Source organism: Oncorhynchus clarkii, chromosome 13 (genome assembly GCF_045791955.1).
Source record: "Oncorhynchus clarkii lewisi isolate Uvic-CL-2024 chromosome 13, UVic_Ocla_1.0, whole genome shotgun sequence".
Lineage (NCBI taxonomy): Eukaryota > Metazoa > Chordata > Actinopteri > Salmoniformes > Salmonidae > Oncorhynchus > Oncorhynchus clarkii.
This window is the reverse complement of record NC_092159.1, coordinates 41,465,752-41,483,654: the sequence shown is the minus strand read 5'-3', so window position 1 is coordinate 41,483,654 and position 17,903 is coordinate 41,465,752. Positions and strand designations below refer to the sequence as shown.

The 17,903-nt window shown below is 42.5% G+C and overlaps 2 protein-coding genes across 2 annotated transcripts in view; both read left to right on the top strand.

Moving 5' to 3' along the window:
• Positions 1–17,903, top strand: part of LOC139364734 (lysine (K)-specific demethylase 8) — a 491,082-nt gene that overhangs the window by 209,517 nt on the left and 263,662 nt on the right. The window lies entirely within an intron of this gene.
• The window catches only part of LOC139423948 (heparan sulfate glucosamine 3-O-sulfotransferase 4-like), an 88,337-nt gene continuing 82,468 nt past the window's right edge, over positions 12,035–17,903 (top strand). The window contains exon 1 of the mRNA XM_071175605.1: positions 12,035–12,654. Coding sequence (XP_071031706.1) covers positions 12,035–12,654 — 620 coding nt within the window. The remainder of the gene's footprint in view (positions 12,655–17,903) is intronic.

Below are 17,903 nucleotides of genomic sequence, written 5' to 3'. Positions count from 1 at the left end.
CTGATATGCACCCTCAGGCAGTGTGCCTTTCATTATTTCTTTTGAAACTTTCATCTGAATTCTCAGAGGGATTAGCCCTCTTGATTCCTGACACAGTCAATGAAAAACAAGCCTCGTTCACTGGGAGGCTTACAGCCGGCAAAGCCGTGCCCAACCCTCCCTCCTTGCCTTCTCTGTGCTGTGTGTGTTGGAGCTGGGATGATTCACACAACGAGTGGATGCTCTTTTTCTCTGCTGTTTTGTTTCACGTCAAAACTGGGGTCATCTTCAGATTTCACTGAAATTCGTCAAAGCTTCAGAGCAAGAGGTCAATTCAGTGGAAAATATGAGCCATTTTCCATTTCATATGAAATAAGAATCATTTGTACAAATCAGGATTTGTTGCAATAGCAGGTCCAACCCTCACCCTATGTTGTTGGTATATGAATCAACTCTCAATATGAAAATAATGAGGGGTGTTTGAAAGGATGGAATTGATGACGTTGAAGAAATAGATTTGGTGGCACTCACACAAAAATGTGACTAAATTAATTAATTTAGCCGATTGAATTGATCTTGAGTGAGAATTGAATGCAAGCAATTATCTGGGGGATTTGAATGTGAGTTGTCGGAATCGACCCTTACTTATCCCTCGTGATTAGTATTCAATTCGCATGTAGCTCTGAGCAACACTGTGCAATTGGTCTTTTGAGCACTGCCATGCTCCATTCTTCTTTAATGAGGGGTACCCATACAGGCTGCAGAGCACCTTGGAGATCTGTATGTGAGATACACTGTTCACTTAATGTCTGAGAATAATAATTAGCCTGTCTTACCTCCGGTGCTCCCAAACCAAGCATGTTCATTAAGAATAGACAGGGCGCTATGATCACCTTCTGCGCCTGCAAGAATAATGTTAAGCCTGTTTATGTGATATTCCTGGGAAAATGTTGCAGTCCAGATTCCTACTGCTGAACGGAGAGTCGGTGGATTATTAAATAGTGTCTCTGAATCCTTTCGGGTTTTAAATGTCGTGTGTTGTTGACACCCTCCCTCCTCCCAGTTCTCCTTTGTAACTTATCTTTGTCAGCAGTTTTATTACTTTGCAATGCGCTACTAAGCAGGTGGAGTTCATCTATCTCGTTTGCCCTTCAGTTATGGTTTACTGTCCGGGGGACTGGACACAAATGTCTCCAATAATCCCTTAATTAGGCGATGATGGACTGTTCATTTAGTATGCAAAGCTGAAGATCTGCCTCTCCACTGATCGGGGAGTGCCTCTGCAGTGGTACGGCAGGCCAGCGCTAATGACCTCAGCAAGTGGCAGCAATCCATTGCAGCGCTGCAGCGAGGACACATTAATCTTGCAGGTGATCTGGTTGATGAATGACCCCGGCCCAGAAGCCCTGGCAGATCCCACCTTAATTATGCTGAGGGAGCCACATCTGGGAGGCACCGGGTCGCACAGCACCGTGGGGACGTCATGCAGATTCAGGGATGGCTGACTGGCTGGGACTCAGGAGGAGTGGAGCCATCGCAGCACCTTACAGGTTGTTCTCGTCTCATCACAGCATAATGCTGGACGAGGAAGTAGAAGCTCCAAAGCGCCCTGGAAGAGATGAGTGTTTCCTGATGCCACCACTCCAGGGAGGAGATGATGTGTGGGACATGATCCCCAGGTGGAACTTAGCGGAAAGGGAAAATAGAAAGTCATCAATCCCAGACGTCACAATGATAGGTCATTAGGAGCAAAGTGATTTCACGGGGTCTTCTCTCTGAATGTGAGACTCTTTGAAGGAGCTTTTTTTTTCCATCTGAACATTTCCAGACGAACCTTATTTCTCTGAAAATAACTATAACCATTCCAAAAAAAGTCCATGTTAAGTGACACATGAAGTGGATCAACAGACCAAATGAGTCTAAAGATCTCTGGACCATTGTCTCTTTCAACATTCTTCTTGATCCTCTCCTGCTGTTTTACCAATGTGCCAGACCCTTAATACTGTAAAGGTATGCTTGTGTTTAGGGATGGTATTATGCTTCTGTCTCTCAAAGACAGATTGACCATACACAATGTATTGCAAATTGCCATGAAGTCTGTCAGGCAGAAACAATATGATAAAGTACAACCCATAGCATAGTCCTTAATGAAGCAAGAGCTGGGATAAAAGTTCTGACCCCCAAGGACCTGCTGATGTTGGCCCTATGGTGATCCAGTGGGAGAGGCCTAATACAGGTAACTGACAAAATAAAGGAAACACTTGAGGGATACAAAGTATATTGAAAGCAAATGCTTCACACAGGCGTGGTTCCTGAGTTAATTAAGCAATTAAAATCCCATCATGCTTAGGGTCATGTATAAAAAGGCTGGACATTATTTTGGCTACCATTGCTATGCCCCCATAGGATGACATGTATAAAATGACCCAGTTGCCCATTAGTTTGGCTACCACGGCTAGAAGAAGTATTAGGCGGAATGAAACAGGGGAACCCAAGAGCAGACTTGGATGAAACAGGAATGAATTAACCAAAATATTTATTGTTACACAGGGAGATATGGAGAGCAGATCTGGGGAAACTCGGATGAGTTGCAGAAAAAACAAATGTGGAGACTGAGGTTGGAGTTAGCTGAGTAGAACAGGGTAAACAGGTCCTGAGGGGAATCCAAGGTAGTGGTGGTAAAATCTAGAGCAAGGTAGTTGGGTGGTGAGATGTGGAACAGGAGCCAGAGACAGAGTGGTATGCAATGAGAGGATAAACGGTGTCAGGCAGAATAACAGGATCTTGAATAATAATAAATGCCTAGAATCATGAACTGACTGAGCAGAGATTACGATCTGGCATAGTGGAAGTGGCAGGACTGAGTATTTGTAGAGGTCTTGATTATGGAACGAGTTGCAGCTGGTAGGGATCTGCTCTGACTCCAGCACACCTGTCTCCAACCACACAATCACACAGAGAGGGAGAGAGAGAGAGTGTACAGAGGGAGTAACAGCAGGTCAGGAAGACACAGGATGAACACCAGAGGGCGTAGCAGGAGCAGATGTGACAAGAAGAGATCTCAATGACTTTGAAAGAGGGTTCTCAAAGTGTGTGTGTGTGTGTGTGTGTGTGTGTGTGTGTGTGTGTGTGTGTGTGTGTGTGTGTGTGTGTGTGCGTGCGTGTGTCTCAGTCACCAGATCTCAACTCAATTTAACACTTATGAGAGATTCTGGACACTTGTAGAATCTATACCAAGGTGCATTGAAGCTAGTTCTGGCTCTATTAAGACACTTTATGTTGGTGTTTCCTTTATTTTGGCAGTTACATGTACATCTCAACTCTGGTGCTTCGTGAGTATCAGACCGCCTCCGTCCTCCCTCTAGGTTTGGTCTCTTGGTCTTCACTGGTTGCTATATCGAACATACAGTATGACCCATTCTGAGGTTATTGGATTATTTTGCCCAACAAACCCCACTGTGGATAATTTGTCCCTTTTCTTGCGGTCCTAGACGGTGACTTTTTTATCAGGGCAAATTTGTGAAACCTCATTATCTTGTGCGTTTGGAATGAGGATCAATAGAGATTTATCCTTTGTTTTATTTATTACAGTGGAATAGAGGAAAATACCCAGTGTCCATTTTCCAACTGCTTTCCATGTAGGACGTTGCCTTATATTTACACCTTTAATTGTTCTGCCGTCTTCCGTGGGCTTTTCAAGCACAGAGAGGCCACTCTTATCCGGCCACAACCTTGGAGCCAACTGCTGCATTGCAAACATCCAACAAATTGATTTAATTGCATTCACATACAATAAAGTGGGGATTTAAAAGGTCAGCAAGAAATGATGATCCAAAGCCCAAAGGAGGTTGTTTTAATGGGCCAGCTGAATTTAATTCACATCCATCACTTTTTATCATCTAATTAGTTCACAGAATGGCAGGCTGGTCAACATTATCGATCACATAAAGGCCTGATATCTATCACTTCACCTTCGCATTGACAGACTCCAGCCATTTCCTAACCATGGGAGTCTTGTGTGGCTTCAGCAAAGTGTTCTGAGCATCTCACTGAAGTGACGCTTAGCCAGACAGCATGTCTCTACAGCCCGGTGCGGACATCCTCTTGTGATAGTTTACAATAAATACTGTGTTTACTGACATTAGCTAATTATTTATATCATCGATTGATTTCAATCAAAGAATGACCTTTGGTCTTGGACATGGCTGCTGTCATTGCATTTCTTTTGCATACTGCATCTGTGACTGTGTGACTATGTGGTGCTTTTGTGGTGCAACACATCAGCTCATTATGTCAGTGTGAGGCTAAAACATGCAGGGAGTTAATTAATGTAAACCACCTGTATCGATGGGAAATTATATCATTTCCAGTAAGCTCATAATGACTTCAAATAAGGATTTGCCACATCGATGAGTTGAGGTTACGGCCCTGTACAGCAAGTATTTTTCTCTAATGAATGCATAGATACAATTTGATAAGACAGGAACTAAAAATGAACTGTTCATTTTGAAATATGGATTCCATTTTATGCCAATTTTGAAGAATGCAATCCAAATGGATTTACTGTAAAAAATCTCTCCCTAATCTTAAAACACAGACATTCTGAGACAGACTGTACTCCTCCAGAAAAATAAAAAGCACCCAAGAGACAATGAGTCCTGGATATAGTGATCCCCTTAGGCCGGCTCCAACTACCTCCACATTCCACAACCCACACTGTAACCAAAGAACTTTGGAACGTTTCATACACATCTCCTGTTGATGCCAATACATGCATTATGCAAAATGGATTCTTTCAAGTTAGGTGTTATCAACCAGTTGTTATATATAATGTTGACTTACATTACCAATCAATAATTATTATGTCAACAGTTATTAGAACTTCTAGACAACCAAATGTCTCGTATGTGTGGACTGCAGGATCCCTGATACAGTACTTTAATGGCAGTGGATATACAGATGACTGACAAAATAAAAGAAACACCATCAATAGTGTCTCAATAGGGTGTTGGGACACCACAAGCCAGCACCCCTCCTATCTCAGCCTCCAGTATTTATGCTGCAATAGTTTGTGTCAGGGGACTAGGGTCAGTCTGTTATATCTGGAGTATTCCTCCTGTCTTATCCGGTGTCCTGTGTGAATTTAAGTCATCTCTCTCTCTCTCTCTCTCTCTCTCTCTCTCTCTCTCTCTCTCTCTCTCTCTCTCTCTCTCTCTCTCTCTCTCTCTCTCTCTCTCTCTCTCTCTCTCTCTCTCTCTCTCTCTCTCTCTCTCTCTCTCTCTCTCTCTCTCTCTCTCTCTCTCTCTCTCTCTCTCTCTCTCTCTCTCTCTCTCTCTCTCTCTCTCTCTCTCTCTCTCTCTCTCAGGACCTGAGCCATAGGACCATGCTTCAGAACTACCTGGCCTGATGACTCCCTGCTGTCTCCCAGTCCACCTGTTTGTGCTGCTGCACCAGTTTCAACTGTTCTGCTTGTGGCTATGGAACCCTGACCTGTTCACCGGACGTGCTACCTAGTCGCAGACCTGCGGTTTTCAACTCTCTAGAGACAGTAGGTGCGGTAGAGATACTCTGAATGATCGGCTATGAAAAGCCAACTAACATTTACTCCTGAGGTGCTGACCTGTTGTACCCTCTACAACCACTGTGATTATTACAGTTTTTCTCTATTGCTAAAACACTAAAACCCAAATTTCTCAGTTGCCTGGACTCATTTAGCTAATTATGCAGTCTGTTGTCAATACCTTAAACCATTTCACATGGTAAAACACAATTTGCAGATCTCACTTAGACTTTTCAGCAAAACTCTAAACACATTCTCATTCTCAAAACACATTCTGCACTCTAATGCACATGTCATCCATACTGGTAAACACAAGTGGCAACAATCAAATACAAATAGAGAACATATGTCATTGATTGAACACAACTACTCAAAATTGATTTAACCTGTTTCAAATGATGCGACACAACCAATATAAGTTCAGAGAGCAAACAGGGTGTTGAAGGTGGGAAGGAGAAAGTCTGAGAATGGATACTGTAGTACAGTGCATTGTAGGCTGTATACTGTACAATGGACAAATTGTATGGCCCTGAACATTGTGCTTTCCATTTATTACAGTTTTTCTCATTCGCTTTGGTGCATTTCTTAGATCAAAAGTGCAATTCTTGATACTACTTGTACAAATTCCAAATCATCTAGTCACTTGTGCACATCAATAAAGCAATTTCTTATTCCTTTGACCAAATTGCAATTGATAATGTACAAGTGTCAGCTTTTTTCCACATTATCCATTGCTCATGTCATGTTGATCAAAATATAGTAGATGGTTCTTTGTTGAATAGTCTTACCCCTCAAAACATCTAGGCATTAGTTCCTTGCATAAGCCATTACATGCAAAAATGTTGAACTATTTGTCATAAACTGTCAAGCATAGTTTTACACATTTCTATTAGACCTTTTGTACAAAAACGTGAATTGATGAATCGTGCAGGTGAAATTGACCCTCACTCATGAAGGAATGTAAAGTGTTAATCAACCAGTTGTCTAAATTGCTCAAAGGTGCATCTCATGAAGAATCAATTGGCAAGCATATATAGACAGACCACAACACAGAGTTGCAATTTTCCAATAATGGATGGACCAGGAAACGAACAGGGTCAACAGCCAAGAGGAGGAAGAAGAGGAGCAAGGATGCGTGGTGGAAGGCAAAACAGAGGCAGAAGAGGACATAGGCGCATATCTGATGACATAAGGGCCACTATTGTAGACCATGTTGTCAATCATGGCCTTACAATGGCTGAGGCGGGTCGAAGGGTGCAGCTGAATATTGGGAGATCAACTGTGTCCTCAATAGTTCAAACGTTTCGAAGAGAGAACAGGTATGTCCACCAATGTACAGTGCACTGTTACTGTATATAAGCAGTATACTGTATACTTCCTACAATGCTTCATATTACAGTAGTCCACTTGTATTTCACAGCATACAGAAATATACTCTATACACATACATACTGCACCTTACATGCACCCACCTGTATGTTTTACAGTAAAATGTGTGTTCGCATAGTTTTTGTCTATGTGAAAGTGTGCGATGCATCACTGCATTTTTCCCCACATAGGACTGCAAGATTACCTCAAACCGGTGGCAGAGGACGCCTTTTCACACCTCAACAGGAGGAGGCTATTTGCACCATGGTCCGAGCAAACAATGCCATGAGACTCAGGGAAATACAAAGGACCATTATAGAAGACAACGATGTCTTTGAAAACATCCATACGGTTAGCATCTCAACCATCGACAGGACGCTGCATAGAAACCAGATGAGTATGAAACCGCTGTACCGTGTACCATTCCAAAGGAATGAGGACAGAGTTAAGGTGCTACGGTACCCGTATGTACAGGTAAAACATATATCTATGTAACTACTTTACAGCAACATTTTATAGTGATACATAGTACAGTAAGCATAAACTGCATACATTTCCATTGCTGTGGAAGGAACATGCAATATATGTACATTCTATGTCACTCTTCCTTACCAAAACAAATTCAACTGTGTGTTCTGAGATATAGCGTATAATGGAGTTGGAATCAAGTGAACCCTCTCACAACTTTGTATACGTGGATGAGGCTGGCTTCAACCTGACCAAATGCAGAAGGTGGGGTTGGAATATCATCGGTCACAGAGCTACTGTGGATTTGCCAGGCCAACTGGGAGGAAATATCACCATGTGTGCTGCTATTTCGGAGCATGGTGTCCTAACCCATATCCCCCTTATAGGGCCATACAACACCCAGCATCTACTCAACCTTTTAGAGACTCTCTACAGGGCTCTCATCCCTGATGATGAGAGGGGTCTGTTTAGAGATCATTTGCCAAAGTATGTGGTCATTTGTGATAATGTGAGTTTCCATCGATCAAACATCATAAGGCAATGGTTTGTGACCCACCCGAGGATGCTCATAGAATTCCTCCCACCTTATTCACCATTCCTTAACCCAATTGAGGAGTTCTTTTCAGCATGGAGGTGGAAGGTGTGCAATCATCAGCCACACACACAGATGACCCTGCTGGCTGCAATGGATGCAGCATGTGAGGACATCACAGTAGACGCCTGCAGAGGATGGATAAGGTATTCCAAAAGATTCTTTCCACGTTGCATTAGAAGGGAAAATATCTGGTGTGATGTGGATGAGAATATGTGGGCCGACAGACAGGAACGTCTGAATGTGTAGAGACAGCACAACAGTGCTGCGGGCAAAGTTGTGCCTTAGGGGTGGTTTCCTGTGTTTCTTTCTAATTTTGTTTTTTGTTCCTTTGTGCCCCTTGGGTTGTCCAGTCTCTTTCAATCAATAACCCACATACAGTAATATGTAAATAGTACTGTTGAAATTGATATATGCCATAGAAGTGCAGCCTTGTGCATTTTCAATACAGTAACTGTCATCCAAACTGCAGCCTAAGTTTACATCAGGTAATACTGTCAAAGTACACAGTTACATTGACAACATGCCTAAACATTTTGAAGACCTTGTTTGTGAACAATGACTCAATGACTTATCATTCTGATGACACTGACATGATCATTGGCATGAATATTCACTTTTGAGAGATGTACTAAGGATTTTTAGTGACTGACTAGCTTTAGAAACATATCTATTGTATATTGCAGTTTGTACAAATTGTTCTGAGAAATGCACTTATTATTTTGCACATGTTAGGGATGATGTGAAAAATGCACCAAAGCGACTGAGAAAAACTGTAACAGTACTGACTGATCAATAGATTTTGACTGGTTGCAGGTTCATATCAACAAAGAACAAGAATTACAGTATCACAGAGACAAGGACAAGTTTGTGAGATGCAGGGTACAGTACTGTAAAAATAGGGGTACAAGGAGGAGGAAAAACAAAACACAAAATTGCAAAGAGCAAAACAGAGTAGTAATTTCTGATAAATTTTGAGCTACTATGATAGAACATGTTTTCATTCATCAAAGACAATTACGGAAAATTATGAATATTTTTTTAGATAAAAGATGTACTTGTCCCTGAGAATTGTATGTTTTGAACAATGTCTTTTCTATTTTTCGGGTGTATTATTTACTGACTGCTTGAGAGTGTATATCATTTATATCACTTTGTTTATGATTTGAGAGCAGTGTTTGACTTTCAACACAGGTAAAACTGTTTTGAGGCGAATGTTTCATTTTGCGAGAGGAGTCAGAGGTTATGTAAATAGTGCTTGAAGATGAGGTTTTGTGTTGAATGTTTTCAGGAAATGGAGCAATTTTCAGAAATGGTGTTTTAGCAATTGAGAAAAACTGTATTATCTGACCCTGCTGGTCATCTATGAACATTTGAACATCTTGGCCATGTTCTGTTATAATCTCCACCCGGCACAGCCAGAAGAGGACTGGCCACCCCTCATAGCCTGGTTCCTCTCTAGGTTTCCTCCTAGGTTTGGACCTTTCTAGGGAGTTTTCCCCCAGCCACCGTGCTTCTACACCTGCATTGCTTGCTGTTTGGGGTTTATGCTGGGTTTCTGTACAGCACTTTGTGGCATCAGCTGATGTAAGAAGGGCTTTATAAATTAATTTGATTGATAGAATGAGAACAGTTTTAATGCTGCACCTTGGCATAGATTTGACACGTTTCTGGAACTTTATTGGAGGGACACCATTCTCTCACAATAAACTCCATAATTTGGTGTTTTGTTGAAAACAGTTCGAAAACGCTGTCCAAGGTGCTGCTCATACTCATCAAACCATTCAGTGGCCACTCGTACCCTGTGGATGGGGGCATTGTCATCCTATGGGGGCATAGCAATGGTAGCCAAAATAATGGCCAGTCCAGCGTTTTTATACATGACCCTAAGCATGATGGGATGTTAATTGCTTAATTAACTCAGGAACCACACCTGTGTGGAAGCACCTGCTTTCAATAGACTTTGTATCCCTCGTTTACTCAAGTGTTTCCATTCTTTTTGGCAGTTACCTTTACATAACGATACTATAACAAAACATACTTGTATGCTGAAGTGGCTGTACAGTATGTACCACAGCTGCTAAGAAAAAAAAGGAAGGGTGTGATTTATCTGCCTTTCTCTGTGTAAGAGATGTCCTATTGGATTGTTCAGCATTTCCTGTCCTGTGGGAGGCCATGGGTCTAACACAAAAGAGCCATACTTTGATTTTTTTTGTTCACTACTCCAGGATTATTGCGTTTTGGCAATAAAATATCTTTAGTCTAATCTTTTTTCCTCCTTACTCAGTCATTTCAGCCACTGTTTGATTTGCCAAACTGCTGGTTACACGATCTTAGAGATGTGATGGGAAGAGAAATTTGGCCAAATAAGCATATTCTCTCATACTTCCAGATGCTGTAAAATGACCCCTGCCATTCTGCTTTGAGAGCGATGAGCCCTCCATTTATTGTTGTCCAGGCATTGCTGTGGTGCAGATATTTCTGGTGTGTTTGAGGAGTATGATGAATGAGACTCTCTAATAAAAGGAGACATATCTCAGTGGCTCACAATCTAGAATCTCTTACTTTACCTCCCAAAAGGGCATAAGTCAAATTTGTCAACATTTTTCAATTCAGAGAACAATACTGACTGTCACCTTGTGTAATAAATGTGGTACAGATATGTTCTCCCTACATAAGTATCTTCAATGCAAAATACCTCAGTAAGGCTACACAGCCTAGTGTCCATTCCAGCTCACTTACATTGCACTCTCTAGCACTGTCACCTAACCCTCCTTTGTATCAGGCCAGCATGCATGAGAAGCAACAACCTCTTTGATGTGAATTGGTGGAGTGAAAGGACGATTTTTATCACACATAATTTCCATCGAAAAAAATATCGATCTATTCTTCAACCACCCCTCCTACCTTCTTGTGTAAAATCTCCCAAGATCACGGTTACAATTATTGCAATGTTCCAGAGAACACCAGTAGGGAGCAGCCACGAGCTGCTTGAAGAATAATTATTTAGTAGTAGTTGTAGTAGTAGTAGTAGTCGTAGAATAATAATTATTATTATTATTATGACGCATTTTATTCAGTAAATAATTTGAGGCAAGTCAGATGTAGCCTACATTAGTTGGGCAAATTATCTTTAAGATTTCTTCTTAAGTGCATACAGGGCACTTCTTTTCCCTACTCACCCTTACATTCATCCAGCAATATCTTTGCTAATCATAAAGCATAGAAAAAGGAGGAGGAGGAATAGTCATCCCGCCTTCCCAATGCCATCTCAGTGCTATCTGGCTGTCGTATCTGACGTCTCATTGGGTTTCCTACACTCTGGCACCGATTGCGAAAAGTGGGTGTTCATTTACTGAGATGGTGGTGCTCCTACTAATATAATAGTGCTTCGGTGCGGGAGAGCTCACACAGTTGATGCGCACATCGTATCTACCAATCAACAGAAGGCATTAGGACAGCAAGCAACATTCCTGGCCACTGAGAGAGCGGAGTCAATTAATATTTATGCAAAGGTTGTTCACTTTCTACTTCACAAAGTTAGCAGTGAAAGGTCCAATGTGTGGCAGTTTTTTCACCCTTGTTGGGAAGATCCACCGGATTTGTAATTGGCCGTCAGTGTGTCGGGATGAAGACGTGCTTTGCACACTACTTCAAACACTTTGGCGTTCCCTTTTTTCTTACCAAGACTTCGTCCATCACACTCTGCCCATTTCAAACCAGGCTGCTGGTTTCAAACCAGGCTGCTCATTTGGAAGGACGCCAGACCGCAGGCTTTCTAATCTGCAAATTCAGTCCAATAAACGGTGACATTGGCTGTCAGCGTTGGAATAAGAAATCGATAGGCTACTCAAAAAAGGGACGCGATATTCTTTCGGAATTTTAACGATCTATTTCCTGTATCCTTATAACCATGCGAATTGGGGGTATGCTGGAGTGGTTCAACTACTCACATTTTCAAATGGAGCAATGCTGATAGTGACAGATTATTGTTGTTGAGTGTCCATGCAAGTATTGGGGTGGAAACATGTCTGGCCACTTCTTTGAGAGGATCACTGCTATCAGAGATGGCATTTTGGTCCAGCACTTCGGTTTTTACCTCTAAAGTGCCCAGGAAAATTTTATTCATGTTCACCCTCTCCCTTTCTGTCACCTATTTGTTCTATAGCTTGATGAGCTGTTACAACTCGTTACAGTTCCCCTTGCAAGAGAACTACGTGTATCAAGGGAGGCTGGTCACGGAGGAGACAACTTTTGTAACATTAAGGGAGAAACTTTATTCCACCTCACCCCAGGGCTATTTGGGCGAGGAGCTGATAGAGGTTACTGCCGCCGCCGCCGAGCAAACGGTTGCAATTTCCACTGTCAAAGATAATGTGGAGACCGAGCAAAGAACATTGGATTGGGTTAGGAATCAGGCGGCTCCGACTAAAACTGCCGCGGTGTATCAATCTCCGGCTCTGGAGAGGGAGCACCAGGAATTCAGCACCACGGACAACGAACTCAGGGTGAACTGCACCTCGGATTATGGGGTGAAAAAATTACCCCAAGCCATTATAATTGGGGTGAAGAAAGGAGGCACCAGGGCTCTGCTCGAAGCTTTGAGGGTCCATCCCGATATCAGAGCCGTTGGGAATGAGCCGCATTTCTTCGACAGGAACTACGAGAAAGGGCTGGATTGGTACAGGTGCGCGCATCCACTCTCACTTAATAACCCTATCTGGTTCAGATGTCTCATTACCCCACATAACATAAACCATGTGTTGGTAGATAGTCTAGATTTGTTCATATTTCAAATCCATTAGATTACCACTAATAATACGTCGGCCTATACCACTATCAGTGTCATTATTCATTATAATCCTAATAATCCTAATCATAATAAAAATAACAACTGCTTAAAAAATTGCCTACCTATTAGATTGGATATCTGCCAAGTAATTCGGTTTAAAAATGTTTCTGGTCTAGTAAAATATCCCCCACTTGTTTTACATCCAACAATACAAAACAGTTTATCAGTGCTTCTGAAGTACGGTGAACCTAGTTCTACAATAATATACAATGTTTTATCACAATATGCATGTATATGAACATAGCATGCAGCAATAGGCAAACTATTCAGTCGACCAGGTGTTCATGCGAGTGCATTCATTGGAACAATACTCAGATCCCACCTACAGTTGTGGTATTACCTTTCTATAGTGTTCAGAACTGCCCCTGTGCAACAGGCCTGGTACTTTAGCAGTGTACTCTGGGTTTGGGATGTGATGTCGAGTTAGTATTCATACTGTACCACATGTTCTGATAGTGTCACAAATATAGACAATCTTGTCTCATTTAGACTAAATGTATTTCCAAGTGTAGTTCCATCTGATAATCGCTAGTTCCCAACTATGTAATATTGAGTTTATTTAGCAAATGCTTTGTAATATCCACCATTTTTTCCCCCACCATTGCAGAAAAAAAGTCCCATAGCTTGATAACAAAATGAAAACATTCTGCGCTCACCAAGATCCATATCTGATTCAGAATATATTGGAGGAATTGTGAAAAAGTAGTCATTTTAAAGCTATTTAATCTGACACAGAGCTGAAACCAAATGCATGTAGCTAAAGGCCTATTTAAGTCCATCTATCTAAAAGCCATATTGCCAGGCTTTTGCTGTATGACTGCATGGGGGTAGAGAGATCATCATTTTGATCAACTAATCCAGATGTTTTTCTACTGATCCTGAGTGTTGTGCCATCCATGTCTTCTCACATGCAATACATTCAAGGTAAAGATTCCCCCAGTCAGGTTCATCACCCAGTCAGGTTCATCACCCAGTCAGGTTCATCACCCAGTCAGGTTCATCACCCAGTCAGGTTCATCACCCAGTCAGGTTTTTTTCTATTTGTTTTCCAACACTGCACATCTCACGGCCTCCTTTGTGATTTTTTTCTTCCTGTTTATTAAAAGATAAACAATCATGGCATTAAACCACAGTCTGTTTGAGGGTTCGTCCGTCCCTCCGTTTGACAGTGGCACTCGCTCAATAAAGTTCCAGCATCTAGCAAGATGATGGTCTGACCAACCAGGGGAATGCTGGATTTCAAATGGACTTGGTGAGCAGATAATGAAAATGAAGCCAGCCAATAGTACACAGAGTCCCTGACTCCATGCTTGTGCCCAGAAGGATGAGGTGCTGTGCCTGTTACCCCGTCTAGTACAGTGGCTTGGGGCTTTGGGTATACAGGGAACCATCTGCCTCAACTCATTGCAGTGTGGATGGGAGCTATGCTCTCCTCTGTCCTCGGCTGTTGGCTGTTCATTTAGCCCGTGTTAATGTGAGACGTTTCATTACGCTTTTGGTGTCAGGCTCATTAGACGACAAGATGACAGGCTTACATAAATAACACCAAAGTGTGCTTGTGTGTTTTAGTGCCCCTGAGCCAACCAAATCCCTTAAGCGCTCTTAACATTTATTTCCGCGTTTCATCCTCTGAGTAATGTTAACCTCAGGATGACGTATGCAGAAATGTAAGTATCGGGTAGCGGTGTTTTTTACACCCATGGGGACGATATAGAAATGTGTCTATTCTGTCTGCCAAATTTGAACAGTGTTGTAGTGTGACAAGGGAGAAAAAAAGTTACACTCAGAGCTATGTGATCTGCCCACGTCCTGATGCTACAGACAAAGCATGTCATTTTTGTGGATTTTTTTCTGTTTAAAAAATATACACTACATTACGTCTGTGTGCAGGCCTACTGTGTAGGCTGTGTGCCTAATCCTATGACTGAAATCATGATCACAACCATTTAACGTTGGCTTCCGAGGTTGAGTCTGATAATGTCATCACATGCGCTGAATCAATTTGGTTGTGCAGCGGTGGCCAGTTTCATACTTTGTGATGGCTTGGAGAGTTAGACACTGGCAGAGGATGAATGTGGTACCGTTGTAAAAGACTTAAAAGAATCCAGTACAAATGCACAGCCTGAAGAGGTGTGCACTGAGAGAGCTATTCTGTGCTGCCCACAGTTATACGGTGCTCCAGAATCCCGGTACGCATACAGAATTCATCTGGTAGAAAATATCAAGTGAAAACACATTTTTATACCCCATCCGCTGGGCATATATTTCACAGGGAGTAAGTTCATCTTCTTGTTCATGAAATATGATGCAGCACCTCGGTGACATCTGTTTTTACCTGGGTTACACATCTGGTTACACAATGTTTAAAAGGCTTGCCGGGGAGGACCTTATGCCTTGTTAAACTCCTTACCGCTTGTGAAGGGAAGCTATAGTCTTTAACCAGCAGGTCATTCTTTCTGTGTGTCGGGTCATAATAGCTATACCATCATTAGAAGAATCACGCCGTTGCCTGGAAGCCTATCTCGGGTTTAAATGGGTGCTGCAAAACAGCAGACGATTCATTGAGCTGGTATTTAGGAACAACTCTATTGCTTGTGATGCAATTGATTTCCCCAGGAAGATTATCTGGGTTGTACTACTATGCTGATCATATTGTGTGAGTTGTCAATGAGATGCATAGCTCTGAAGCGGCTCTGAGGTCTCCGAGCACTTTATCATTGTGTCGGGAGAATGATACTTGGACCTTGTAAGCGATAAAAGCTGAGGCAATGGGACTGTAAATCTTTTCAGCTGTTTTGTACCTTTGCAAGGATGTGGCCCTGTGTTGCACAAGATGACAAACAATAATGTGAAATTACAGGGGTGCTTATAACGTGCAGAATGGTGTTTTGAATGTGCTCTCCTTCCCCAAGCTATTTCACCTCAGGCGGAGGTCTTGGTTGCTGCCTGCTGGCTTTTATATGAGGTGGCCTTTAAAAAAGATGCCAAAGAATCAGCCTTGCCATCACCAAGGACTTTCTCTCTTTGTGTGAGTTGTAATGCATTCTGATCAATAGGGACCTACACAGCTCAGAAGCCCACACAGTGCAGGCTCTACGCTCTGCCAAGGCCTTGCAATGAAGTGCTCTCATTCTTTTATCTACTTTTTCATCGAGGCTCTGTTTCCCACTGAATGGTGGACAAAGCTTAACGAAAGAATTTCCAGTTTGCTGCTTCTTCTTTTTCAGTAAATACGAAATGCTAGTAGTGTAGAGACCATGTCAGAGCACCATGTCTTTGCACTGCTGCAGGCCCGGGGGGACTCTGAGGAGAATAGCATGAATTCCAGCCCCAGCTTTATCCGCACCCTTCAGTGTAGTAAGACAGGACCCTCTGACAGGAAGTGTGTGTCGGAGACAGCGATCTACTGCTAAGAGTAGCATCAGAGAGTCTAAATCCTGTGTTTATCCCTTGTTTACCCCTCCGCTCCCACCTCAGCATGCCGCTCCACGGCTCAGCTCCCTGAGTCTTGCCACCAGACTAGGGGCCCGTGACTCCAGTCAGCGGGGAGATGGGATGGAGGGAGGTGGGCCTGATCCCTGAGCAGCAGGCTGGATGCCATCCCTCCATCTTCCAGCTGAGCCTGTGTTGCTGCTCCTGCAGCGCCTCCACGTCCTCCGCTCCTCCCCGGCAAGCCGGAATCTGTCTATGCCTGATAAGATGGCGCCAAGGCTCGCAAGGACGCACCTCTGGGTACATGGATGCCAACGCGGCAGTCATGGAATTAAACTTTTTAATTAGTAGCATGCCCCAGTGCCTGTCAAGAGAGTGGACCGCTGCAGTCAGGTTGGTCTCAACATCCCCCCTCCCCTTTTTCACTTGATTAAACTCCCAAGCACCACAGAGCGCAGAGATTCCACCAGTGTCCTCAACAGAAACATATTTATTTCCCATTCCAATAACTTTGACTGGATGCAGACATGGCACAGCGCTATGACACAGACGGTACCTTCCCGCCAGAAAGCCTTTGTGTCATCTCTGTCTGGCTGTTAAACATGAGTTTATGAAGGAGAATAATCAGAACCTTCAGATTGCTGCACCACCAATTACTGTCAGTCTGTATAAATATGGATACTGGATGACACTTAAAAAGCCAAATGTAACTCACTCTGTAGCAAGTTCCTACAACTGTGAATGGCAGGTTTGTGTAGCCATTTACTCGTGTATAATCACATGCACGATACAGTTGAAGTCGGAAGTTTACACACTCATTAAAAGTCATTTTTCAACCACGCCAAAACTATAGTTTGTTAACAAGAAATTTGTGGAAAGTCGGTTAGGACATCTACATCATTTTTCAAAAAAAATTTACAGACAGATTATTTCACTTATAATTAATTCACTGTATCACAATTCCAATGGGCCAGAAGTTTACATACACTATTTTCATTGTGCCTTTAAACAGTTTGGAAAATTCCAGAAAATGATGTCATGGCTTTAGAAGCTTCTAATAGGCTCATTGACATCATTTGAGTCAATTGGAGGTGTACCTGTGGATGTATTTCAAGGCCTACCTTCAAACTCAGTGATCTTTGCTTGACATCATGGGAAAATCAAAAGAAATCAGCCAAGATCTCAGAAAAAAATTGTAGACTTCCACAAGTCTGGTTCATCCTTGGGAACAATTTCCAAACGACTGAAGGTACCACATCTGTAGTACGCAAGTATAAACACCATGGGACCACGCAGCCGTCATACCGCTCAGGAAGGAGACGCATTCTGTCTCCTAGAGATGAACGTACTTTGGTGAGAAAAGTGCCAAATCAATCTCAGAACAATAGCAAAGGACCTTGTGAAGATGCTGGAGGAAACAAGTACAAAAGTATCTATATCCACAGTAAAATGAGTCCCATATCGACATAACCTGAAAGGCTGCTCAGCAAGGAAGAAGCCACTGCTCCAAAACCACCATGAAAAAGCCAGACTAGGGTTAGTAACTGCACATGGGGACAAAGATTGTACTTTTTGTAGAAATATCCTCTGGTCTGATGAAACAAAAATAGAACTGTTCGGCCATAATGACCATCGTTATGTTTGGAGGAGAA